This window comes from Lucilia cuprina, chromosome 6 (assembly GCF_022045245.1).
Source record: "Lucilia cuprina isolate Lc7/37 chromosome 6, ASM2204524v1, whole genome shotgun sequence".
Classification (NCBI taxonomy): Eukaryota; Metazoa; Arthropoda; class Insecta; order Diptera; family Calliphoridae; genus Lucilia; species Lucilia cuprina.
The window spans coordinates 55,905,180-55,931,530 of record NC_060954.1 but is presented as its reverse complement, the minus strand read 5'-3'; the positions used below and the strand labels follow the sequence as shown (position 1 = coordinate 55,931,530).

Sequence of the window (26,351 nt, the reverse complement as noted above, 5' to 3'; positions counted from 1 at the left end):
TTGATGACGGAGTACATTTTTTGTATTGTCATCCGTTGTTCGCTTTTGTTGTTTGCCATATTGAAATGAAAATTTAAGTTTTTGTTGCTAAAAAATATCATACAGATGAAATTTTTGAAAATTTATTAGTTGAAACTATGCCAACAAAATATTGACTCAGTTTAAGAATACATATTGTATTTGCATTTGGTAAATTAACCCTTTAGGGATTATAACCGTAATTTTATTACGATTTGAACAGAAGCATAACAAAACTGGAAGAGAAGTGTGACGGAACTAGAACTGAATAAGAACAGAACTAGAACAGAACTAGAACAGAACTAGAACAGAACTAGAACAGAACTAGAACAGAACTGGAACAGAACTAGAACAGAACTAGAACAGAACTAGAACAGAACTAGAACAAAACTAGAACAAAACTAGAACAGAACTAGAACAGAACTAGAACAGAACTAGAACAGAACTAGAACAGAACTAGAACAGAACTAGAACAGAACTAGAACAGAACTAGAACACAACTAGAACACAACTATAACTCAACTAGAACACAACTAGAACACAACTAGAATACGACTAGAACACAACTGGAACACAACTAGAACACAACTAGAACACAACTAGAACACAACTAAAACAGAACTAGAACTAAACTAGAACTAAACTAAAACTGAACTAGAACTGAACTACAATTGAACTTGAACTAAACAAGAACTTAACTAGAACTTAAACTTTATTCCGAAAATGCATAACGATTGTCAAAGTTATGTTGGCTCTTGGCAGACTTAGGGCGAGTTTTTCTGATAAAGATAATCTTCATTCTTTGGTTAAATATATGTTTCGTGTTTTTCAGTTATCAGTAAAGTTACTTATTATCTTAGCTTAACTGAGTGTAATTGGCCAATTTTAATTGTTAATTGCAATTTTCTGTTTTGTTTTATCTATTATTATTTTAAATGTTTATTTAACATTTTTCCAAAATTTTCAAATTTACAAAAGTATTGTTTGCAAAAAACAGCTGTTCATTGTTTATGTTTTTGAGTGAAAAGTTGGCAATACTAACAAAGTTAACTGAGCTTAAATCTAAAACTGAAAAACACAATCAACACACAAAAGTCCGCCTAAATTTGTTCGGAGTTTAATCTAACAGCAAGTTAAGTCTAGTTTAACGGATGATTAAGAAACCCGCCCTTAAGTATCAAAATTCTTGATTTGCAAATTTGACTTGTTCAGGCCATTAATGTGCAGTGTGCTATAATCACAATTTTATGATCCGAACATAGCTGTAGTTTAAATATTCATTATTTTCTCGCATATAAATAAAATTTTGTTTATATAATTCTATAAAAAAATCGTTCAAAATTTTATAGCACCCGACAGCTAATAAATATAACTATAACGTTTAAAATTTCCCCTATAATATTGTTTACATTTTCAAATTACAAGCAATAGAATAAAAAAAATCTAAATTTTGTAACAAAATGAAAATATTTCCAAAATATTATCCAAACAAACTAAATTTGTATACATCCTCTGACTCTTTTTGGGCCCTGGTAACAATAAAACGTATTAATTAAGACACACTAGGCTGATATCTTTTTTCTCTCTTTATACATATGTAGTGTATTTAAGACATGGGACATAGACAATGGACATTTTGTTTAGAAACAGTAATAAATAAAAAGAAAAAAAAAACAATTTTGGCGTTTGTAGTTAAAATTTTGAGAAAATTTTTATAAAAATGCGCATAAAATTTTAATAAAAATTAGCTGCGCCAAGAGAAAAATATAAGAACATTTTCATCTAAATTCTTGTTGATAATTTAGTGGGTGCTCAATGGGAGCAGCTAGAAGCTATTAACGACAGTTTAACTTTGTCGATCGTGTATTGAAGAACTAACCGTTGTCCGTGTGCTAAAATTTTATGAATTTGAATAATTTTGAAAAAAAAATATTAAAATTAAAAAAAAGAAACAAAATTTCGAAATTTCTTATTAACGAGCATAAAGCAAACGAATATAGAATATAATATAAAAAATAATTTAAAATAATAAAACGAAATATAATTTATTTAAATAATAATAAAAAAAAATTAAAAGTATTTTGAAATAAAAATGAAATTTAATTGAAAAAAATAAAAAAGAAAAATTCTTTGAATGTGGTTGGTGTTTATTATTAAAGATTTAAGTGTTGAATGATATTAAAATTTAAAAATGTTTAAGTTTTATATGGGTCAAGAGGCCAGAGAAAGGAAAAACGACCGATTGCTCAATATTATATTGTCTGTCTGTCTGTTTTATATTCTTTGTTTTTCTTTCTAATTTTAAATAAACAATTTAAAACAAATAATTACATTTTTCAAATAAAAAAAATTTTGTGTATTAAAAAAAAAGAAAATTTTTACAAAATTTGTAATATTTATTTATATTGTTTTATTTTTATTACATAATAAACTTTTTATCACAATGTGAAAATGAAAAAACGACAACGCAACTTTTGCTGTATTTTCTATAACTAATTTGTATTTTGAAAAAAAAAAGGAAATACATTTTAAATAAAACAACAAAAATAAGTGAAAAACACACAAAAAAGAAACAAATTATTAGTGCCAGAGTCTTCACCGTAGAAAACATTTAAAATATAAATAAGAAAAAAAAATAAATCTTTTAAATGCGTGGAAAATCTCTTGTTTTTCTACAACATAAAACGATTTTTAAAAATAGCTAAATTGCAAAAATAAATTAAAAAAAATATATATAAAAATAAAATTAAAAAAAAAACGAAACACCAAAAAACATAATATATAAAACTATAGAAACAAATATTTTGTTTGGCATTTTTTTATTTATGTTTATTACTTAAAAAGAAAAAAAAATAAAAATTTTAAATGATGTCTGTTTTTTTTTTTAATTCTAAATTTATATTTTCATTCAAAAACAAGTGGTGAAATTTTGTAAAATATTCTTCCAATATACATTTGAAATATTGTAGTTTTAATTGTATTTTGTTTATAATAAAATTCCAAATTAAAATACAAAAAAAAAAAATTGTACAACTTTTCGTTGAAAAATGGCAAAAAATAGAGTAAATTTACATCATTTCTTTAAAAGACAGTGGGCGTGCAGAATGTTTTTGTGTTCAAAAAAAAAATTGTTTATTTACTCAATCTAAACAAATTAAAGAATTTACCTTTAGAAAATATTAAACAAATATTATTAAAACTTATTTACAATTCACCATGATATTGATTTTAGATTCTCAATTTCATGTTTCCAGGTTCCATATTATAGAAAATTTAAACGACAAAAAAAGTACCAAAAAATTTTCCTTTTATAGGTTATTACTTACTGCGGGACCTACATGCTTAATTCCATGTTTTTAGGTTCAATATTATAGATAATTCAAAAAGTATCTTTTGAAGAGTGAAAAAAGTACTAAATAAATTCCCATTTTATAGGATTTCAGTTATTCATACCTAGTTTTATCTTTTGAAAAATGAAAAAGTACCAAAAGTACCAATAAATCTCCTTTAATGTGTTCTCACTTAATCCGGGCTGCTACATACTTGATTTCATGTTTCTAAGTTCAATATTACAGAAAAAATCTAAAAGTACCTTTTTAAGAACAAAAAGTATCAAAAAATTCTCTTTATGCATTCCACTTAATCCGCGCAACTAAATACTAAATTTCTCATTTCTAAGTTTAATATTATAGAAAATTCAAAAAGTACATTTTAAAAAATGAAAAAGTACCAAAAAAATGCCCTATTATGTATTCTCACTTAATCTGTGCCCCTACATACTTAATTTCATGTATCTAAGTTCAATATAATAAAAAAAACTCTAAAAAAATCCACTTTTATGCATTCTCACTTAATTCGTGCCCCTACATACTTAATTTCATGTTTCTTAGTCTAATAATATAAAAAAATCCAAAAAGTACCTTTTAAAGAATGAAAAAGTACTAAAAAGTCGCCTTTTATGTGTTCTTACTTAATACGGACACATAAATACTTAATTTCATGTTTCTAAGTTCAATTTTATAGAAAATTTAAAAAGTACCTTTTGAAGAATGAGAAAGTACCAAAAAACTCCGCTTTTATGGGTTCTCACTTGAGCCGGGCCATACATACTTAATTTTATTTCATGTCTGTAACTGCCGGTTCACACTAGGAAACTTTTTTTGGGAAACTTTTGATTTTGTGTGAGAGAGAAAAAAAAAAAGAATGTCATTCATCTCTCTCGCGGTAAGAAGTTCTCGTACTCGGAAACTTGTTTTGTTATTCTTCTCATTCGTACAACAACAAATTAATGCAATTAATACGTAGTTTCTGAAACAAAAGTTTATATGTGTGGACATTAAGGAAACTTCAAAAGAGCTTCCTAGTGTGGTCGAGGTCTAAGTTCAATATTACAGAAAACTACGTTTATGCCGGCCTAAGATTTTGAGCCGAAAGTAATGGGCGACGGCTCGGCTTGCAAAATATTAACGGCGTTCAACTACCGCCAATTTACAAACAAAAAGTTTGTTTTTCTGATAAACTATTTTTTTTTATTTAATTCTTATGGAAAGTACCGCTCCTCCCATTAATAGTTCGACAATTTATTATTCAAAATGTTTACATGAATGTAAACAAACATGAATGTAAATTTAAAGATTTTAACTCTAGTAGATTCCAAAATAAACGAATTTTTATATTTAATTTATAAGAAAAATGCCACGCCCTCCTGCTGCTAATTCGCCCATTTGTTGTCCAAAATAATCATATGGACTCTAAAGTGACTGCGACAAAATTTGAGAGCTATAACAGTTATATTTCTCAGGTGCCATGCCTACTATAGCCATTGCGCCCAATTTGTTCAAAATTATTCAGATAGATTCTTTCAGACATACAGGGGGACTTTGTGAAAATTTCAAGAAAATCGCTTCAGCTGTTTCGTTGTGACGAAACTAACGTCTTACCCTCAGGTTGGCTCTAATTTGACTTTCGTCACGAATGTATTTCTTGTAAACGAGGGTGAAGTTAAACGTCCCAGATATCTTCGGAATCCAAATCTTGAAATATTCTATTGGTTGGTATTTTGCGGCTTGTGAGTCATATAAGACTCCGTTTTAACAGATCCTCTCTACTTGGTGGATGTAGCATCCGCAGAGATATTAGAAAACGGTCTCTTTCTTTTCCCCGGGAGAACTTGAAACAGCATCATAACTAAGACTTCAGAACAAATTCATTTCATTTTCGAACCACCTGTTAAGATCTTACCTGAAAGCAACTCTGACTTTAAAAACTCGATCAAAGTTCGTATGTGGGCTAATATAGTCTGACTGAGGGCGATAGCAGTATGTATGTATTTTCTTGAACTCAAAATTTTGGACGAGTTAAGCCTCGCTGTGTGAATAACTTAAACATCTTCCATCTTATTACTATCGACTTTGCAAATTTGAGTGTTCCTCTGGGGTCGTTATAAACGGGTTTTTCTATATACATTTGTATATATGTATATAGGGAATAAGGAATAGAGTGTCCGGGGAAACAACCTTCTCAAATCGGTTCGATTTTATACCCTACACTACTATAGTGGTTAGGGTTGTATACGTTTGTGCAAATGAGTATAGCGCATACAAGTATGATAAGTTTAGAATCATTTTCCGACCGTGTACAAAAACCTTGTACAGATCGCAATAATAAAGATAATTCAATGAAATTTGGTTTGCATAATATGCCTCAGAGATGAACCTCATTGATTTCGGTTGAAATCGGTCCACTATTTCCCCCAGCCCACATAAAACCGGACCATCCGATTTGGGCTTTTCAGCTCATGTACATTTGTATGTACATTTCTGAATATCTTCTGACGATTTCATCTACTTTAGGTACAAGTCGCAAATAGCTAACCTATAGGTAAAGGATATTTATGATTCGACATAGACGAATATAGATCCCTAAGGCCCTTGGCCCTAACTCTTGTTATTGGCTAACAGAAAGATATGTTACCAGTTAACTGATCTGATAATTTTTGATAAATTTGGTAGAGAATCAAATTGAAACTGAGTTAAGGTTGCCAGAGCGTTGTAATGAACATCTGGCAGGATTGACAGTAAAAATTAGCTAACGGAGCACCCTAAACTTTTCAAAAAATATTCTTAAAACTCATTATAAATAAGTTTCCCAGAAGCAACAAGCAAAGAAATATTTAAATAACACATTTGTTTTTGTTTGTAAATACAATTAATTATTGCTCAAAAAAATACAATAAAAATGGTGTTAAACTAACAAAAAGAAGAAAATTAGAAAGAAAAAAAGACTTTTGACTAATAAACTGTAGACATAATTACGAACTGAAAATCAGACATAAAATAATACAAATTTTGAAATGCAACACACAAAATCTTTAACTAAAAATGTTTTTGGGAAAAAAATACAAAAATAGACTATTTTATCTGAATAATTTAGGTTTTTGCCCCCTTTTTATATACGAATCAATTATATTATTAATGGCAACTATTTGTCTTGTTTTCCTCTAATAAGTTTTTGTTTTTTTTTCAATTACGAAATCGTATATAATAGAATTTTCTTTTTGAGAAATGATGTAAATTTTAATTGTAAATTGTTAAAAATATGTTCATGTAAAGAATTATAATTAAATACAAAACAAAAAAACATTGTTATTGTAACCAAATTATTTATTCATAATAGATAAATATTTAAAAGTGTTAGATGTATCACATCATCAATGACATTTAACGTCTTCATTCCAAATATTTTCTAAATAACCAAAAGAATTCATGAGAAAACATATTTCTTTAAATAAAAATATTATTTTTCAAGTGAAAATTTGTTGAAAATTTTAAAATTGAAAAAAAAGTTTAACGGAAATTAATTGAAAATGGGCAACGGTTGTTCGAAATGCTGTAAATGCAACGATCATAAAAATTATCATGGCACACTGTCTTCTTCGTCATCAATATATAGAAAAAGGTAAATATGATATGTATGGCTTCTAGATTTAGAACGAAAAGTCGACTTATTGCATTTTTTCAAAAAGTCGATTTTTTGACTTTTTACGTTTTATTAAAAGTTGACTTTGTAATTTTTTGATTTTTTTTTTTCGAATTTTGTCGAAATTTTTGACATTTCCCTACTTTTTGTATTTTTTTGACTTTTTACGTTTTATTAAAAGTCGACTTTTTGAATTTTTCGATTCTTTTCGAATTTTGTCGAAATTTTTGACGTTTTTCTAATTTTTTCGACTTTTCGAATCTTTTAAATTTTTTTGACATAGCAGCATTTCAGGGCTTTTTGCGTTTTATTAAAAGACTACTTTTCCTCTTTTCTCTATTCTTTTCGGATTTTGTTGAAATTTGTCTACTTTTCCCGAGTTTTTTCAACTTTTCGATACCTTAGCTAGCTTTTTTTTGAAATTTTTGATCACATTCTAATCATTTATGACTTATCGATTAAACGATTCAAATGATCAGATATGTGCTCATTTTCTGATCATAAATGATACATTCATCGGAAGAAAATGGTACCCTACTTGCGACTCTTCTAAACGAGTCGTTTATGAGCCCCACTTCTGATCACTTCTGATTCATTTTTCAACCATTTTTGAGTCATTAATGAGCTGAATTACTGGTCGCTTTAAAGTTATTTTCGAATCATGTTATGTTTGTTACAGACAATGCATGAGCGAAATATAATTACAAAATAATTCTATAAACAATTATATTTCGAACACCTGGAAGAACTATTTGTGATTGCTGTATATTTTATTATTGTTATACCCTACACCGCTTTAGTTGGGATGGTATATTGGGTTTGTGCTAATGTTTGTAAGAATCATTTTCTGAGTCGATTTAGCTATGTCCGTCCGTCCATGTAAATCTTGTAATCAAACTACAGGTCGCATTTTTGAAGATAATTCAATGAAATTTGGTACATGATATTCTATTGCCCCAGGGATGAAGCCTATTGAAAATGGTTAAGATCGGTCCATTATTTCGCCGGGCCCCCATATAATTGTACACCCGAATAGGGCTTGTAAACATTGTAATTAAACTACAGGTCGCAAAATTGAAGATAATGTAATCATATGTGGCACATGATCTTTTATGGTACTGCGCACGAAGCCTATTGAAAATAGTTAACATCGGTCCATTATTTCACCTAGGCCCCATACAACTAAACCCCCAAACAGGGCTTGTAAACATTGTAATTAAACTACAGGTCGCCATTTTGAAGATAATGTAATCATATTTGGCACATTATCTTTTATGGTACTGCGGACGAAGCCTATTGAAAATAGTTAACATCGGTCCATTATTTCACCTAGGCCCCATACAACTAAACCCCCAAATAGGGCTTGTAAACATTGTAATCAAACTACAGGTCGCAATTTTGGAGATAATTCAAAGCACTTCTATTGTACCGTAGATGAAGATGAATTGAAAATTCTCAACATCGGTCCATTATTTCACTTAGGCCCCATACAACTGAATCCGTCAAATAGGACATTATCAATTTATGATTGCTATATATTTTGTAATTGTTTTGCAACAATCTTCCAAATGCTCACTGGGTCTTTTCGACTTTTATTTGCAAAATCGATTCTTCGACTAATGCGACTTTTCCCGTGTTTTTTCGACTCTTTTCGATTTTTTTCTTCTACTTTTTTTTGCACATTTTCTTGACATCGACTTTTTTAGAACACTAATGAAAGGATAATTTCGTAATGAAAATAATTGTGACTGGAATATAAAAGAAGGGCAATAAGAAGCAAACGATCAGATATCGATCTTTATATCATACTTTTGATATTAAAATTTACTAAATATAAATTTAATTTTTTCTTATACGTAATATAAAAACAGGTAATGTTAATGTATGTATTTATATTGTTATTTCAATTGACATTTGTTTACAAATATTGTGTCATTCATAAAACATACATACATCTGTATGTTTGTAAATACACAGATTTTATATTTTTAAAAAAAAATATAATTTTTATTAATAAACTTAACATCAGTTTTGTTGTTGTTGTTATTGCTAAAGACATTTGCTAATGAATGTCTTGACGTATGAGTAATGTTATTGTTGAAAATAAATATACATTACTTATACGTTTTTAAATTATAAAACGAAATGTTGTCAATTTAGTGCTTTTATTGTAAGTCATGTATAAGCAGTTGCGTTAGTCAGATTTTAAATAAATTTATTTTTTTTTATATAAAATTAATGAAAAAAAATATATTTTTTACAAATTATCTAAATATTGTATGACTATTGATCCATAATTGAGCATACCGCCTTAATAAGGAAACTTTCGGTTCCTAGCCATAATCTTGTCTATTATCTGGGCTATAGTCTAGTCCAGTTTAGTACAAACTAGTCAATGTATAGTTTAGTCTCAAGTATAGTCTAGGCTTTGGCCTTGTTTACAGTCCAGTTTATTCTAGATTGTAGTATATAGTCTAATCTATAGTTTAGACTATAATCTAATTTATAGTCTAGTCTTCCGTCTAGTCTGTAGTTTAGTCTATAGCCTAGTCTGTAGTCTAGTCTATAACCTAGTCTGTAGTCTAGTCTATAGCCTAGTCTGTAGTCTATAGTCTAGTCTGTAGTCTATAGTCTAGTCTGTAGTCTTTAGTCTAGTCTATAGTCTAGTCTGTAGTCTATAGTTTAGTCTATAGTCTAGTCTACAATCTAGTCTATAGTCTAGTCTACAATCTAGTCTATAGTCTAGTCTATAATCTAGTCTATAGTCTAGTCTATAGTCTAGTCTATAGTCTAGTCTATAGTCTAGTCTATAGTCTAGTCTATAGTCTAGTCTATAGTCTAGTCTACAGTCTAGTCTATAGTCTATAGTCTAGTCTATAGTCTAGTCTATAGTATCTATGGTCTATGATCTGGTCTATAATATAGTCTGTAGTCCAGTCTCTATTCAAGACTTTGGTCCCTTCTATAGTCCAGTCTATAGTGTAGTCTATAATCTAGTCTTTGAACTAGAATTGAGTTGCATTGAATCCGCTCAGAATTTATCTATCAGATATAATTTTCGAGATATCATCTAATCATTCGACTTTAAAATTTATCTTTAATTTCTGTTATAACTTCGTCCTTCTTCTAGATATCTTAATCTTAAAATTGTTTCTATTATTATATTCTTTTAACAGGAGTCGCGGTGAAATTCCCATTTATAATTCCGATCGTTTTCGCATAACAAAGACCAGTACTGCAGTTCAATTGGCAGTTGAACATGTACAACGAGAAGATGCTGGTCATTATACGCTTTTTGCTAAAACAAAAAGCAACGATGTCATACGAAAAGATGTACAACTGATAGTTGAGGATAGATCGACAGGCGATGATCCACCAGTATTTCTACGGCGTTTGCTGGACTTGCAAGTGAGAGTTGGTTCAAGTACTAGACTTATAACCGAAATACGCAGTTCTTCAGATGTGAAGGTAATTCATTTCTTTAAATTCTAATAGCTGGCAATTTAACTTTGCTGTCATTTGTTTGCTTAGCTTACTTGGTTCCGAAACGATCGGCGCGTTTGTGAAAGTGATCGTATTAAAGAGGTTCATGAGGGTAATTTTCATTATCTTGAAATAAATCCTGTAGTAGTGGAGGATGGCGGCCAGTGGATGGTTATGGCGGAGAATTTTAGTGGCCGTAATTCTTGTATTTCCAATTTAACTGTTCTTGTGCCAAAAGCTTATAAAGCTCCCGAGTTTATAGAAGAATTAAGAGCGATTTTAACACAACAGGGCACAGTATCGCTGGAATGTAAGGTGGTGGGTGTACCTACGCCACAATTGCGTTGGTTTAAGGATTCTAAAGAGATTAAGGCCGGTGATGTGTTTGCTCTTACCGCCAATGCTGATGATCCCACTTCATTGGGTACCTATACATGCGAAGCAGTTAATTGTGTTGGTAAAGCATATTCAAGCTCTAAACTGCATGTTGTTGGTCGTGGCAGTAGAGAGGGTTCATTAAAACCCGCCGATAGGTAAGGAGGGTTATATTTTAATTAACTCTTAACTTTTTTTATATAAACTTATTCTCTTTTAGCGCGACTAACACAGCTCCCCCACCAATATTCACTAACGAACTAAAAAATGCGAGTGTTCGCATTGGTGATACAATTATTCTCGGATGCCAAGGTGAGTGAGTGTATTTTTTGCCTTTGTGTTGGTGTTTATATTGTTATTTGGCATTTGGCCAACTTTTTTACAAATACAAAAAAAAAAATCACGCGTCTGCATGGCTGAAAATGAAATGCCGGCATTTTGTATAGAAAATGTACTCAAGAAATATAAACTTGAACTGATTTAAATGTTTTGAATACCGAACATATATACAGTGAGGCAGGTCAACTGTAGAATTTGTGTTTGTTTTCTCATTTAGCAAAAATAACAAAAAGAAAAAAATTGAGAAGAGATGACGAATATTAAGAACAAAACAAAGAAAGATATTTGAAATTGAGTGTTAATTTGTAAAGAGAATAATGACAGGCAGGCAGGTATGGGAAATTCAGTACTTCTTGATATTGAAAAAGTCATTGGCACTTTCACAATATTTTCCGACTTTTCATTACTTATAAATAGACAATTCTAGTATATAGTCGAGTGCTTATTTGAGTCTATAGTCTAGAGTATAGTCTTGTTATAGTCCAGTCCATAGTCTAGTCCATAGACTGGGCTACATCCTAAACTAAAGTACATAGTTCAGTCTATAGTCTAATCTATAGTCTAGTCAAAAGTCTATTCTATAGTCTAGTCTATAGTTTAGTCTATAGTCTAGTCTATAGTCTAGTCTATAGTCTAGTCTATAGTCTAGTCTATAGTCTAGTCTATAGTCTAGTCTATAGTCTAGTCAATAGTCTAGTCTATAGTCTAGTCTATAGTCTAGTCTATAGCCTAGTCTATAGTCTAGTCTATAGTGTAGTCTATAGTCTAGTCTATAGTCTAGTCTATAGTCTAGTCTATAGTCTTGTCTATAGTCTAGTCTATAGTCTAGTCTATATTTTAGTCTATAGTCTAGTTTCAATTTTAGTCTATTGCCTAGTCTATGGTGTAGTCTATAGTATAGTCTATTGTCTTGTTTGTAGTCTAGTCTATAGTATAGTCTATTGTCTTGTTTGTAGTCTAGTCTATTTTATAGTCTATTGTCTTGTTTGTACTCTTGTCTATAGTCTAGTTTATTGTCTTGTTTGTAGTCTAGTCTAATCTAGTCTTTTGTCTGGTCTGTAGTCTTGTCTATAGACTAGCCTATGGTCTTGTCTATAGTCAAGTCTAAAGTACCCTTTTTGGTAATTAGTTAGTACCCTTTGAAAATTTCAATTTTTCATGCCTGATCGTTTCAAAATTTCGATTTTCTAAGCCTGGACGAGGTTTTATATTCAATAGTTGCTATATCTCATATTTACATTTTCCATTTAACTTTTCAGTGGCTGTACCACCATGGCCTCAGAGTGTTGTATGGTATAATAAAAATGGACGTGTTGAGTCCGGTGATAGATACAAATACATTGAGGATGGTTTGGGTGTGTATATGATCGAAGTCAAACCATCCGAGGCATGCGATGAGGGTGAATGGAAGTGTGTGGTTACTAATGAAGAAAGTTGTGTGGGCATTTCTTCTTGTGTAGTTGACATGGAAAGTAAGTAATTTATATAATGATCAATACGATTTTCACTTCGGTTTTCTTTTTTAGTTCCGAAAAATTATCGTAAACCTCGTTTTATGGAAAGTTTAAGAGCCGTTTTGACCGAAGAAGGTTTAGTTTCGTTTGAATGTAAAGTTGTGGGCTTTCCTACGCCCCAATTGAAATGGTTTAAAGATGGTCAAGAACTGAAACCAGGTGATGTATATCAACTAACGGGCACAAATTCATTGGGCACATATTGCTGCATTGCCAAAAATTGTATGGGTGAAACAAGTAGCATTGCTGTCTTGACCGTGGAGGATATACAGAATCAGTTGAACGACGAAGAACGTCTGACATTTGCCACTTCTACATCTCAACCTCCCAAGTTTTTAATGGGTCTTAAATCGGAGGAAACTAAAATCAATGAACCTTATCAATTTACAGTTAAGGTGGAGGCTACTCCAGATCCTTTATTATCATGGTTCCGCGATGAACTACCTATAGAGTCTAATGATCGTTATAATCATTATCGTGGTGAAGAAAATAATTGGCATTTAGACATTAGAAATCTGGAATTTATTGACCAGGCGGAATGGAAATGTGTAGCTGTTAATGATTTCGGTACAACTGTTACTTCCTGCTTTTTGAAATTACAAATTCCTAGACATTATAAGAAACCTCGATTCTTGGAATGTTTAAGAGCTGTACTCACCGAAGAGGGTGCCGTTAATTTGGAGTGTAAAGTCATTGGTGTTCCACAACCCGCTCTAAAATGGTATAAAGATGGTGTTGAATTGAAACCGGGAGACATTCATAAAATCATATCTGGACAGGATGGCACCTGCTGTTTGGGTACCTATACCTGTGAGGCTCGGAATTGCATGGGTGTGGTTGCTAGTTCAGCTGCTTTACTAGGCTTCGAGGATGATTATTCGAAACAGGAAAGTAAACAACAAAATGAATTACAGCGTAACTTTTCTTTATCCACCATCCAGGAAGAACATACTTCTCAGTTATATGAAACGCCTCAGGGTGATATTACTATTACCGAGAGAGGAGATGTATCATTTTCATTTGATGGCAAGGAAGTGTCGGTATCTTTGTATGAGACTCCTGATCTAACAGAGGAAGAAGCTTTAAAGATTGTAGAAATGTATGCCGATCAAATTTCCGAGCATGTAACCGAACACAATGTGGTCGAATTGCCGCCCTTGAGATTTGTCAAAGAAACCTCCCAATCTGGTAAATTACTTATGGAAGCAGTGGTTATAGATATTTCTCCAGAATATTTCTCTCACGAAGAAGATTTGCGTACCGAAGCAGGTATGGATGATATCTCTATTAATGAGATAACTATTCACGGTTCTTCACTAAAAGATGACGAAGAATTGGATCGACAAACCGAAGACTTTGCACGAACCTCCTTTGAGAAAATGGAAGAAGAATTATCTTTGACGGCGCCCATAAGAAAACGAAAAAAATCTAAACCCACTGAAACCGAAGAATTCTTTAGTTTTTCAAAAGCTTCCGATGGCAGTGTGGATGAAAATACTTCAGAATTGCAAACATTTGCCAGCGCTCAAATGTCGAAAATGGAGTCATTGGAAAACTCCAAATCATTAAGTGAATCCATACAGGCACCCGCCCGCAAAAAGGGCAAAAAACAAAGCGATAGCGAATCTTCAAAAACTACCGAAAACGAAGCTCAACTGCAAGATATATCAGGCGCAGTGGGTGATGGTCTAAAGGTGACCAGCGACAAACCACTAAAAGTTGTCAGTAATGAAGCTGATATAGAAAGAAATCTCAAATCTTTACTGCCTCTGGCGAAACTTTTAAAAGTTTTAGACGGTCATTTAAATGCTGTCGAATCCGAAGTTATACAACAATCGGTTATGCTAATGACTCCCTCATCGGCTGATCAAAGTATAGCTATTATTAAAAATATCATTGATCCCATAAGTCAAATACAAAGTAAACTTAAAGTATATTCGGGTGAAACGCCTTTAGATGCTCTATTTGAGACCATGAATGATGATATACGTAGTCTGCATGTAGCTTTACAAGTTATAGAAAAATGTGTGGAAATTGATGAGACCGGCACCACATTGATTCAAAGAACAAGTGTTTGTATTATAGATAGCATAGCGGATCATTTGATTAGGGCTTTGGACGAAGTTAAAATGGTGTCAAATATGTTTGAAAATGAAAGTCTCAAATCTAATTTACAACTTACTGTAGATGATATTAAACAGGGTCTTGAAATTACCAAAGACACTATAAAGTCTCAGGCTTTATTGCAGGAGGCTCAAGAAATCGAAGCCACTAAGCATTTTACCGAAACAGTAGCAAAATTACAAGATATACCCGAACCTTTGCCTTTCGCCAAAGTAGCAGAAGCCAATTTACCCAAATACTCAGAGTCTGTTACGAACATCTGTGAACCGGTTTTAAGAATACAGGCGGCCTTAGAAAAGGTTGAAAATGAATTGACACTTGAGGAAAGTGATGAAGATATTTACAAAAAGGTACACGAAAAAATAATGCACAACTTAGTGGAGCCCATTAACGAGTTACAGTCTGTAGTTGCTGAAATCGAGGGAAAAGTTAGTTCATTATCGGGCACCGATAGTATAGAACAAAAAGTTAATATGGCTATTTTGGATATAGTATCACCACCTTTATTCGAATTAAATAAAGGTCTGGAAATTATTCAGCAGCAACCTTCGCATAATATTGAGGCTGGTAAACTAACGGTTAGTACCGTAGAATCCATGGTACCGCCGTTGCAGGAAATCCAAAATGGTTTGGCTCAATTAAGTCAAGATATTTTGTCGGGTCAACTAAACGATGACCAGCTAATGGATACAGATGATTTAAAGAAACTCTTACAGTCATTGGCTCAAGCTGTACTACATTTGGAATCAAATATAGATAATATAACATCTCGTTTGCCGCAGAATGTATCCATGAGTTTATCAAAACTTAGAGAAGAAATTTCCTCTCTTATCGGTCAAGTTATCGATAAAGATATCGATAAATATCATTTAACAGTACTGGAGAATATCAAAAGACCCATCGATGAACTAAACTATTGCATAAGACAAATTGAACAGAAATCCATTTCAGGTTCTTTAACAGATCTCGTAGATCCTTTGCATAGTTTGAATGATAAGGTAAAAATGAGCCAAGAAGTTTTGCAACTTTCGACGACCAAACAAAACTTCGATATTGTAGAAACATTAGATAAAATGCGCAATCTTATTAAACATATAGAAATCGATATCGAAGAGAATGAATTCAAGAATATGCAAAAGGAAATTGCTTTGGATGAAGAGCAGGCCATCAAGGATAATAATATATTTTTAACGATGAGACAAGAAATGGAAATGAGAATTGAATTGGAGGAAAGTCTTAAGGAAATCGAAAAGCTTAATAACAATATCAAATATTTAGAAGAGAACACGTACTTAGACAAAGAACTAAAGTCCCAATTTTGCGAATTAGCTAAGCCTTTTGAACAGGTTATTGATATTCTTACGAATAAAGAATCTCTGGAAAGGGGTCAACATTCCCTACAGTCCTCTTTGAATATTCTAAGAAATACTGCCAAAAACTGTGAAAGTTTAAATCAATCACTGGAAAAGTTGAAAGCTGTTAAGAGTAAAAGTGAATTTTCTAAAATATTTTACACTAATTGTCGTACTGCTCTTGAGGAGCTAAAAGCCACCATAGATCAGCTAGAATATAATGATGTAACGGCAACACCAGTTGTTACTCCTTTTAACAAAATATTAGTTGCATTAGAGAATATAATACCCAAATTGGTTACTGAAACAGCTGTAGAAGATTTGTCTACCTTAGAAGAGGTATCCGCCTTAAAATCTGCTGCCGAATCTTTACCTCTAGATAGCGATAGAGCTTCGCTGCCAAAGGATTCTAAAGAAGAAATATCTGTTTGTCCTCTAAAGTCATTCGAAGAGAAAAAGCAACAGGTAGATGAATTACTGGGTCAATTGAAGAATAGTATAGCTTCGGTGTTGGCTCATTGCAATGACTACGACATGGGCTCCTTGAGAATTGAGGCTGTTGAACAAATGAAGGCTACCGTCAATAAGATGACCGATTTTAAACAGTGTTTAGAACAAACCCTACAGCCGCATGTTTTAGATGTTGTACACACTTCATCCGAATGTACAGATCTGCGCACAATGGCTGAGGCTGTTTGCAGTTTGGAAAATTGTGCTCTACAAATACAAGAGTATATCGACAACTTTGATGTAAAAGACTTGAGTGGTGATGAAATTTCTGAGCTTAAAACTATGGCCCAACCTTTAAAGGAATTAGTAGAGGGTGTAAAAGTATTCTATAACCAAGAATTGGAACAAGTGGAAACAATGAATACTTTATCGGCTGTAAGCATGTCTTCAGCCAAAGTTTTGCAAAGTTTAAGACCTTATGTGTTGGCTGTACACGAACATCAAGCTCTGGAAACTTTAGAATCATTGGCCGATACACAAACATTCTCACATCTAAAGGAATTTGTACAGCCTTTAAGAGAATTAGAAAAGGCAGCCATTTGCACAGAGGAAAATCTAATGCTCTCACAAATGTCCAATCTTAGCGAGCAAACGAGCTTAGAGGTATTAAAAACATGGGCTAAACCATTGTTAAGTCTTAAAGAAGCCATTGTTAATGTCAAACAAGAACAAGCTTTTAGCGCTTTAGAGGAATATCCTGCATTTAGGGCGCTTAAAGAAAAATCCTCAATACTTTTCAATTTACTTAAGTATTGTGAAAATTTTGATGCACAAATATTTGAAAATATTGAAGATTTATCTTTGCTTAATATTTCCCATATTAAATCCTATGCCGAGTCCGCAACAGCGTCAGCACAAGAACTTATGGAACCAGCTAAAACTCATGTGCAAGAAGTCAAAACATTCGATTTAAAAGATTGTGTAAAAGGCGGAATAAAGCAAATTGAAGAATGTTTACATAACACTAAACAGATACAAGATTTTGAGGTAACTAGTTTGGAAGATATCATGCAGGAACTGAAAAATGATTTGCAAAATATGGAAAATAATCTCTTGAAATCTAATGAAAAAACTGAGGATTTAATAGCCAAGGAAACAAAGGTGGCAAAAACTATGTTTAAACTTAAAGAATGTTTGGTACACACCTATGAAGCCACCGATTTGGAAACTGGTCTAGAAGATATAGAGAAAACATTTGAGGATTTATTACAAGCTATGCCGTCTCTGGAACTGCAATTGGCTTTGGAAATGAAAGAGAAAATTATTTTAGGTTTCTCCGAGTTCATAGTGGCCTGCTTGCAAACAACAGAACAACAACAAAGCTTTGAAACGCTTATACAACCGTTTAGAAATCTTATGGAAACCGTTGATATTATTAGCAAATTAAATAAGATAGATGTAGAGCCATCATCCAGTGTAATGATTCAACTGCAAACCCAACTAATGACTGCATTTAGAGCCCTAAACGATGTTAGCGAAAAATCGAATCAAGAAATACTGCCAAATCTATTAAAAACCCAAAATACTTTGGTTTTAATTTATGATTTTATCGAAAATAACGAGGGTAATTTAAGAATTATAGAATTATTACAAGAAATTGATTATCTTACTCCCGAGTTAAGAGAAATCAAGGACATACTTGCCTCGAGCCAAAAGCATGCCAGTGAAGAGATGCAGATGCAATTGCTATTGGAAAATGTTAATTCTGCTCAATTATTCCTAATGGAAATACACGAAGGATTGTTACAGAATAATGCCTTAGTTCATGCATTTATGCAAGACAATAGGGATACTGTGGAAAGTTTGAAAAACTTGCTTAATAAAGTGGAGAATAAATTGCATTCGAAGACAGTTTACGAAGTGGAACAAGAAGAAACTATTGGCATTCTTAGGAATCTTTTAAATAATCTTAAAGCTAATATGGCAAGAGTTAATGAAATGCATTTAAGAGAAATTGAAACTGAACTGGAACAAAAAGGTGTTTCAGAAGCTAAGAAACCCGATCAAAAGAAGAAGCAGGAACTTGAGAAACCAATCGAACAAAAACAAGGCGAAAACCAAAATGTTCAGATAGAAGATAAACCCGTACAATTGGAAGAAGAAAGCTTCAAGAAAGATGAACAGACGAATGTGGAACAAGCTAAAGTTAACTCAGAATCAGAAACTCAAAAGAAGGATGAATTCGAAGCATCTGAACAGACTAAAACTAAACCAGAACCAGAAACTCAAAAGAAGGATCAACAGAAGGATGTTGAAACAGATTCAGCTAAACCAGAAGATATAGGTAAGAAAGCTGAACAGAAGGATGTAGAGCCAGCTGCAAAGTTAAACGAAGTAACTGAACTTTCTAAAGCTAAATTAGAAGAAGAAACTCCTAAGAAAGATGAACAGAAGGATGTTAACATAGCATCAACCTTAGTGGAAGAAACTGAACCAGCTAAAGCTAAGCCAGTTCCAGAAGAGGAAAGTTCTAAAAAGGCTGAACAGAAAGATGTTGACACAGCAGCTAAAGCTGAAGAAAAAGCTGCAAAGAAAGCTGAAAAGAAGGATGTTGAGTCAGCTGCGAAATTAGTCGAAGCAACTGAACCTATTAAAGCTAAACCAGAAGAAGAAACTCCTAAGCAAGATGAACCGATGGATGTTGACACAGTTTCAACCTTAGTAGAAGAATCAAGAAAAGAAACTCCTAAGAAGGCAGAAGAGAAAGATATTGACACATCAACCAAAGCTGAAGAAAAAGCTCAAAAGAAAGCTGAACAGAAGGATGTAGAGTCAGCTGCAAACTTAGTTAAAACAGCTGAGCCAGTTAAAGCTAAACCAGAAGAAGAAACACTTAACAAAGATGAACCGATGGATGTTGACACAGCTTTAAGCTTAGTAGAAGAACCAAAAGTAGAAACTCCTAAGAAGGCTGAACAGATAAATGATGACGCAACTTCTGTATTAACCGAAGAAGCTAAACCAGAACCCCCAGAACTAACACCATTAATGAAGAATGTTTTACAGCTGATCAACACTAATAAGCAATATCTTGAAACAATAAAACCCAAAAAAGTTAAACAAAGTACCTCGGAATTTGTCAAGTCTGTAATGGACAACTTAAAAGAACTTCAGCTAGCTATTGAGGTTGATACTCCAACTAATCTTGAAGATCGTTTATTCTTGCCATTATTCAAAACCAAACAACTTATTACATATGCTGCAAACACTGAGTCTACCGATGAAATTACCCATAACGTCTTAGAAAATCTTAAGCATATTATGTTAAATATTATAAATGATAATGACAAGCTACGCAAATCTATACTTTATGAGGTCGTGGAAGCCGTTAAGCCTAATGTTTCCCAAATTCTTGAAAAAATTGAGAGTCAACCCAAAAAATCTAAAATTATACAAAAGGCAGCCGAAAGTCTCAATCAAATCGTATTGGAAATTAATAACATCTATCAGAACAACTTAGGAAATCTGGAAACATCATCAACATCTTTTAAAGCTCTAAAATCAGCTTTAAGCCAACTGAATGAAGTGACAGAGGAAATAAGTGCAATAAAACCAAATGTTTTAAATACCATTAAACTCAATCGATTAATGGAGAAGCTAGACAAGTCAGAAGTAAAAGATGCCCTTGAAATATTACTGGACTTGGAAAATATGAAAGAAATGTTTGAGCAACTCCTAGAAACTATACAAAGCCAATCTTTAATGCAACATAAACCCATAGAGGAAACCGTTGCGAATGCTTTAGAAGTTATAGGCGATAACAGTGATCTAGAAGATATTAAAAAAGATTTGCAAGAGACTTTAGATTCATCAAATAACGAACAAAAACGAAAGTGTATATTCAAGCTAAGAGAACATATTGTACATACTTACGATGGCGGCTTAAACGAAGAACTTGAAAACGTTATAGATTCTATATTGGGCAACAACTCTGATTTAATAGAATCCATTAATGCTGAATATTTAAAAAATATTAACAATAATTTTACCCCAGTATGTAAACAAATCGATGAAGTTACAACGGAACCTTGGCACGGGAAATTAACTGGATTAACCACAAAACTGTCAAATATACAAAACATTGCCGATCGTCTTAAAACTGTAAAGGATTTCGAAAAATCTTCCATTAACTCAATTGAACTTCAGAAAAATCTTATGGATATTTTTGTTTTATTCGATGATATGCTTGAAATCGCAACTTCACCTTTGAATACAGATGTGGAAAAGGTAAAAAGTTTAGCATTAAAGCAATATGATAGCATAGAAAACTCTACGGTAAATATAAAAACACTTCAGGCTTACGAAAATATGCTTGATGTGTGCAAACTAATAAAGATCGTTGTGGAGAAAGTGTGTGAAAAATCTAAATCACAAGAAATGGAAATATCAGTAGAAAAGCTAGAAGAGAAACAAGTAGAAACAAAGAAAGCTAAAGAAAAAGAACTCAAAACTACCAAAGATATAGCAGAAGTATCTGAAGTAAAGGCTGAAAAATTAGAAGAAAAGAAAATGGAAGATGAAGCCAAAAAAGCCGAAGAAAAAGATCTAAGAACTACCAAAGAGAAGGCAGAAGTATCTGAAGTAAAGCATGAACAATTAGAAGAAAAGAAAGTGGAAGATGATGCCAAGAAAGCCGAAGAAAAGGATCTACAGACTACAAAAGAGAAGGCAGAAGTATCTGAAGTAAAGGCTGAAAAATTAGAAGAAAAGAAAATGGAAGCTGAAGCCAAGAAAGTCGAAGAAAAGGATCTAAAAACTACTAAAGAGAAGGCCGAAGTATCGGAAGTAAAGGCTGAAAAATTAGAAGAAAAGAAAATGGAAGCCGAAGCTACGAAAGCCGAAGAAAAAGAACTAAAAACTACCAAAAAGAAGGCAGAAGTTTCTGAAGTAAAGGCTGAAAAATTAGAAGAAAAGAAAATGGAAGCTGAAGCCAAGAAAGCCGAAGAAAAGGATCTAAAAACTACTAAAGAGAAGGCCGAAGTATCGGAAGTAAAGGCTGAAAAATTAGAAGAAAAGAAAGTGGAAACTGAAGCCAAGAAAGCCGAAGAAAAGGATCTAAAAACTACTAAAGAGAAGGCCGAAGTATCGGAAGTAAAGGCTGAAAAATTAGAAGAAAAGAAAATGGAATCTGAAGCCAAGAAAGCCGAAGAAAAAGAACTAAAAGCTACCAAAGAGAAAGCAGAAGTGTCTGAAGTAAAGGCTGAAAAATTAGAAGAAAAGAAAATGGAAGCTGAAGCCAAGAAAGCCGAAGAAAATGATCTAAAAACTACTAAAGAGAAGGCCGAAGTATCTGAAATAAAGGCTGAAAAATTAGAAGAAAAGAAAGTGGAAGCTGAAGCCAAGAAAGCCGAAGAAAAAGATCTAAAAACTACTAAAGAGAAGGCCGAAGTATCTGAAGTAAAGGCTGAAAAATTAGAAGAAAAGAAAGTGGAAGCTGAATCCAAGAAAGCCGAAGAAAAGGATCTAAAAACTACTAAAGAGAAAGCTGAAGTATCTGAACTAAAGGCTGAACAATTAGAAGAAAAGAAAGTGGAAGCTGAAGCCAAGAAAGCCGAAGAAAAGGATCTAAAAACTACTAAAGAGAAGGCCGAAGTATCTGAAGTAAAGGCTGAACAATTAGAAGAAAAGAAAGTGGAAGCTGAAGCCAAGAAAGCCGAAGAAACAGAACTCAAAACTACTAAAGAGAAGGCAGAAGTATCTGAAGTAAAGGCTGAAAAAATAGAAGAAATGAAAATGGAAGCTGAAGCCAAGAAAGCCGAAGAAAAAGAACTAAAAGCTACCAAAGAGAAGGCAGAAGTGTCTGAAGTAAAGGCTGAAAAATTAGACGAAAAGAAAATGGAAGCTGAAGCCAAGAAAGCCGAAGAAAAAGAACTAAAAGCTACCAAAGAGAAGGCAGAAGTGTCTGAAGTAAAGGCTGAAAAATTAGAAGAAAAGAAAATGGATGCTGAAGCCAAGAAAGCCGAAGAAAAGGATCTAAAAACTACTAAAGAGAAGGCCGAAGTATCTGAAATAAAGTCTGAAAAATTAGAAGAAAAGAAAGTGGAAGCTGAAGCCAAGAAAGCCGAAGAAAAGGATCTAAAAACTACTAAAGAGAAGGCCGAAGTATCTGAAGTAAAGGCTGAAAAATTAGAAGAAAAGAAAGTGGAAGCTGAATCCAAGAAAGCCGAAGAAAAGGATCTAAAAACTACTAAAGAGAAGGCCGAAGTATCTGAAGTAAAGGCTGAAGAATTAGAAGAAAAGAAAGTGGAAGCTGAAGCCAAGAAAGCCGAAGAAACAGAACTCAAAACTACTAAAGAGAAGGCAGAAGTATCTGAAGTAAAGGCTGAAAAATTAGAAGAAATGAAAATGGAAGCTGAAGCCAAGAAAGCCGAAGAAAAAGAACTAAAAGCTACCAAAGAGAAGGCAGAAGTGTCTGAAGTAAAGGCTGAAAAATTAGACGAAAAGAAAATGGAAGCTGAAGCCAAGAAAGCCGAAGAAAAAGAACTAAAAGCTACCAAAGAGAAGGCAGAAGTGTCTGAAGTAAAGGCTGAGAAATTAGAAGAAAAGAAAATGGAAGCTGAAGCAAAGAAAGCCGCAGAACTGGATCTAAAAACTACTAAAGAGAAGGCAGAAGTATCTGAAGTAAAGGCTGAAAAATTAGAAGAAAAGAAAGTGGAAGCTGAAGCCAAGAAAGCCGAAGAAAAAGAACTAAAAGCTACTAAAGAGAAGGCAGAAGTATCTGAAGTAAAGTCTGAAAAATTAGAAGAAAAGAAAATTGAAGCTGAAGCCAAGAAAGCCGAAGAAAAAGAACTAAAAGATACAAAGGAGAAGGCAGAAGTATCTGAAGTAAAGGCTGAAAAATTAGAAGAAAAGAAAATGGAAGCTGAAGCCAAGAAAGCCGAAGAAAAAGAACTAAAAGCTACCAAAGAGAAGGCAGAAGTGTCTGAAGGAAAGGCTGAACAATTAGAAGAAAAGAAAATGGAAGCTGAAGCCAAGAAAGCCGAAGAAAAGAATCTAAAACCTACTAATGAGAAGGCAGAAGTATCTGAAGCAAAGGCTGAAAAATTAGAAGAAAAGAAAGTGGAAGCTGAAGCCAAGAAAGCCGAAGAAAAGGATCTAAAAACTACTAAAGAGAAGGCAGAAGTATCTGAAGTAAAATCTGAAAAATTAGAAGAAAAGAAAGTGGAAGCTGAAGCCAAGAAAGCCGAAGAAAAGGAACTAAAAGCTACCAAAGAGAAGGCAGAAGTATCTGAAGTAAAGGCACACAAATTAGAAGAAAAGAAAATGGAAGCTGAAGCCAAGAAAGTCGAAGAAAAAGAACTAAAAACAACTAAAGAGAAGGCAGAAGTATCTGAAGTAAAAACCGAAAAGGTAGAAGAAATGAAAGTGGAAGCTGAAGCCAAGAAAGCCGAAGAAAAAGATTTAAAAACTACTAAAGAGAAGGCAGAAGTATCTGAAGTAAAGGCTGAAAAATTAGAAGAAAAGAAAGTGGAAACTGAAGCCAAGAAAACCGAAGAAAAGGATCTACAGACTACAAAAGAGAAGGCAGAAGTATCTGAAGTAAAGGCTGAAAAATTAGAAGAAAAGAAAATGGAAGATGAAGCCAAGAAAGCTGAAGAAAAGGATCTACAGACTACAAAAGAGAAGGCAGAAGTATCTGAAGTAAAGGCTGAAAAATTAGAAGAAAAGAAAATGGAAGCTGAAGCCAAGAAAGCGGAAGAAAAGGATCTAAAAACTACTAAAGAGAAGGCAGAAGTATCTGAAGTAAAGGCTGAAAAATTAGATAAAAAGAAAGTGGAAGCTGAAGCCAAGAAAGCCGAAGAAAAGGATCTCAAAACAACTAAAGAGAAGGCAGAAGTATCTGAAGTAAAGGCTGAAAAATTAGAAGAAAAGAAAATGGAAGCTAAAGCCAAGAAAGCCGAAGAAAAGGATCTAAAAACTACTAAAGAGAAGGCAGAAGTATTTGAAGTAAAGGCTGAAAAATTAGAAGAAAAGAAAGTGGAAACTGAAGCCAAGAAAGCCGAAGAAAAAGAACTAAAAGCTACTAAAGAGAAGGTAGAAGTATCTGAAGTAAAGGCCGAAAAGGTAGAAGAAATGAAAGTGGAAGCTGAAGCCAAGAAAGCCAAAGAAAAGGATTTAAAAACTACTAAAGAGAAGGCCGAAGTATCTGAAGTAAAGTCTGAAAAATTAGAAGAAAAGAAAATGGAAGCTGAAGCCAAGAAAGCCGAAGAAAAAGAACTAAAAGATACAAAGGAGAAGGCAGAAGTATCTGAAGTAAAGGCTGAAAAATTAGAAGAAAAGAAAATGGAAGCTGAAGCCAAGAAAGCCGAAGAAAAAGAACTAAAAGGTACCAAAGAGAAGGCAGAAGTGTCTGAAGTAAGGGCTGAAAAATTAGAAGAAAAGAAAGTGGAAACTGAAGCCAAGAAGACTGAGGAAAAAGATTTGAAAACTACCAAAGAGAAGGCTGGCATCTCTGAAGTGAAGGCCGAAAAGGCAGAAGAAAAGAAACTGGAAGCCGAAGCAACGAAACCTAAGGAAAAAGAACTAAAAGCTACCAAGGACAAGGCTGAAATTTCTGAAGTTAAGGCCGAAAAGGTAGAGGAAAATAAAGTGGATGCTCAAACAAAGACTGCTGAGGAAAAAGATCTTAAATCTAGTAAAGATAAGGCTGAAATATCTGAAGCAAAGGCTGCAAAATTAGAAGAAAAGAAAGTGGAAGTTGAAGCCAAGAATGTCGAAGAGAAAGATGTAAAAACTACCAAAGAGAAGGCAGAAATTTCTGAAATTAATGCTGAAGCAAAGGCAGAAGCAAAGAAACTGAAAGCTGAAGAAAAGAAAGCCGACGAAGAGGATGTTAATACTACCAAGGAGAAGGCTGAAATTTCTCAAGCTAAGGCCGAAAAGGTTGAAGAAAAGAAATTGAAAGCTAAAACTAAGAAAACCGAAGAAAAAGATGTAAAAACTGCTAAAGAAAAGGCTGAAATCTCTGAAGTAAAGACTGAGAAATTAGAAGAAAAGAAAATGGAAGCTGAAGCCAAGAAAGCCGAGGAAAAAGATCTTAAGACTAGCAAAGAGAGGGCTAAAATTGAAGAAAAGCAAGCCGAAGAAACAGAAATGAAAACTACTAAAGAAGAAGCTGAAAAGTTAAAAGAAAAGAAACTCGAAGTCGATACTAAAAAAACTGAGGAAGCGAAGTCCAAGAAAGCGCAAGAAAAAGAACTAAAAACTGCTGAAGAAAAGGCTGAAATATCTGAAGTAAAGGGCGAAAAGATAGAAGAAGAGAAATTGGATAGAGAAAGCGCTGAAAATAAAGCAGAAATAATGGATAAAAACTTAGAAGCTAAGAAACTGAAATCTAAAGATGTTGAGAGTGAAAAATTAGAAGATAATAAATTGAAAACTAAAACGAAAAAGTCTAAACAAAAAGAAGAACCGGCTGTCGAAACAAAAGCTGAAATAGCAGAAGTTGAAAAGAAACAACAAAAGGAAGAAGACAATGATGTGAAAGCTGTTAGTGCTAAGACTGAGATATCTGAAGTTGAGCAGAAAAAGTATGTCGAAGTGAAAGCAGACAAATCAGAAGTTAAGACTGATTTAAAGAAGTCTGAAGTAGACTCAACCGAAAAACTGAGTGTTAAAGAAAGTGGTAAAGTTAAAATTTTTGAGATTTTATAATGTA

At 33.0% G+C, this 26,351-nt stretch overlaps 1 protein-coding gene across 6 annotated transcripts in view; it reads left to right on the top strand.

Moving 5' to 3' along the window:
• Positions 1-26,351, top strand: part of LOC111680462 (myosin light chain kinase, smooth muscle) — an 80,417-nt gene that overhangs the window by 10,217 nt on the left and 43,849 nt on the right. For 4 of the 6 annotated variants that reach the window (XM_046955490.1, XM_046955488.1, XM_046955493.1 and 1 more), the window contains 5 exons: positions 10,173-10,464; positions 10,528-11,012; positions 11,075-11,166; positions 12,453-12,665; positions 12,720-26,318. In XM_046955490.1, the coding sequence (XP_046811446.1) occupies positions 10,173-10,464; positions 10,528-11,012; positions 11,075-11,166; positions 12,453-12,665; positions 12,720-26,318 (14,681 nt within the window). Of the gene's footprint in view, positions 1-6,790; positions 6,976-10,172; positions 10,465-10,527; positions 11,013-11,074; positions 11,167-12,452; positions 12,666-12,719; positions 26,319-26,351 lie in introns of those variants that run through there. The other 2 variants (XM_046955491.1, XM_046955489.1) reach the window with 2 other exon arrangements.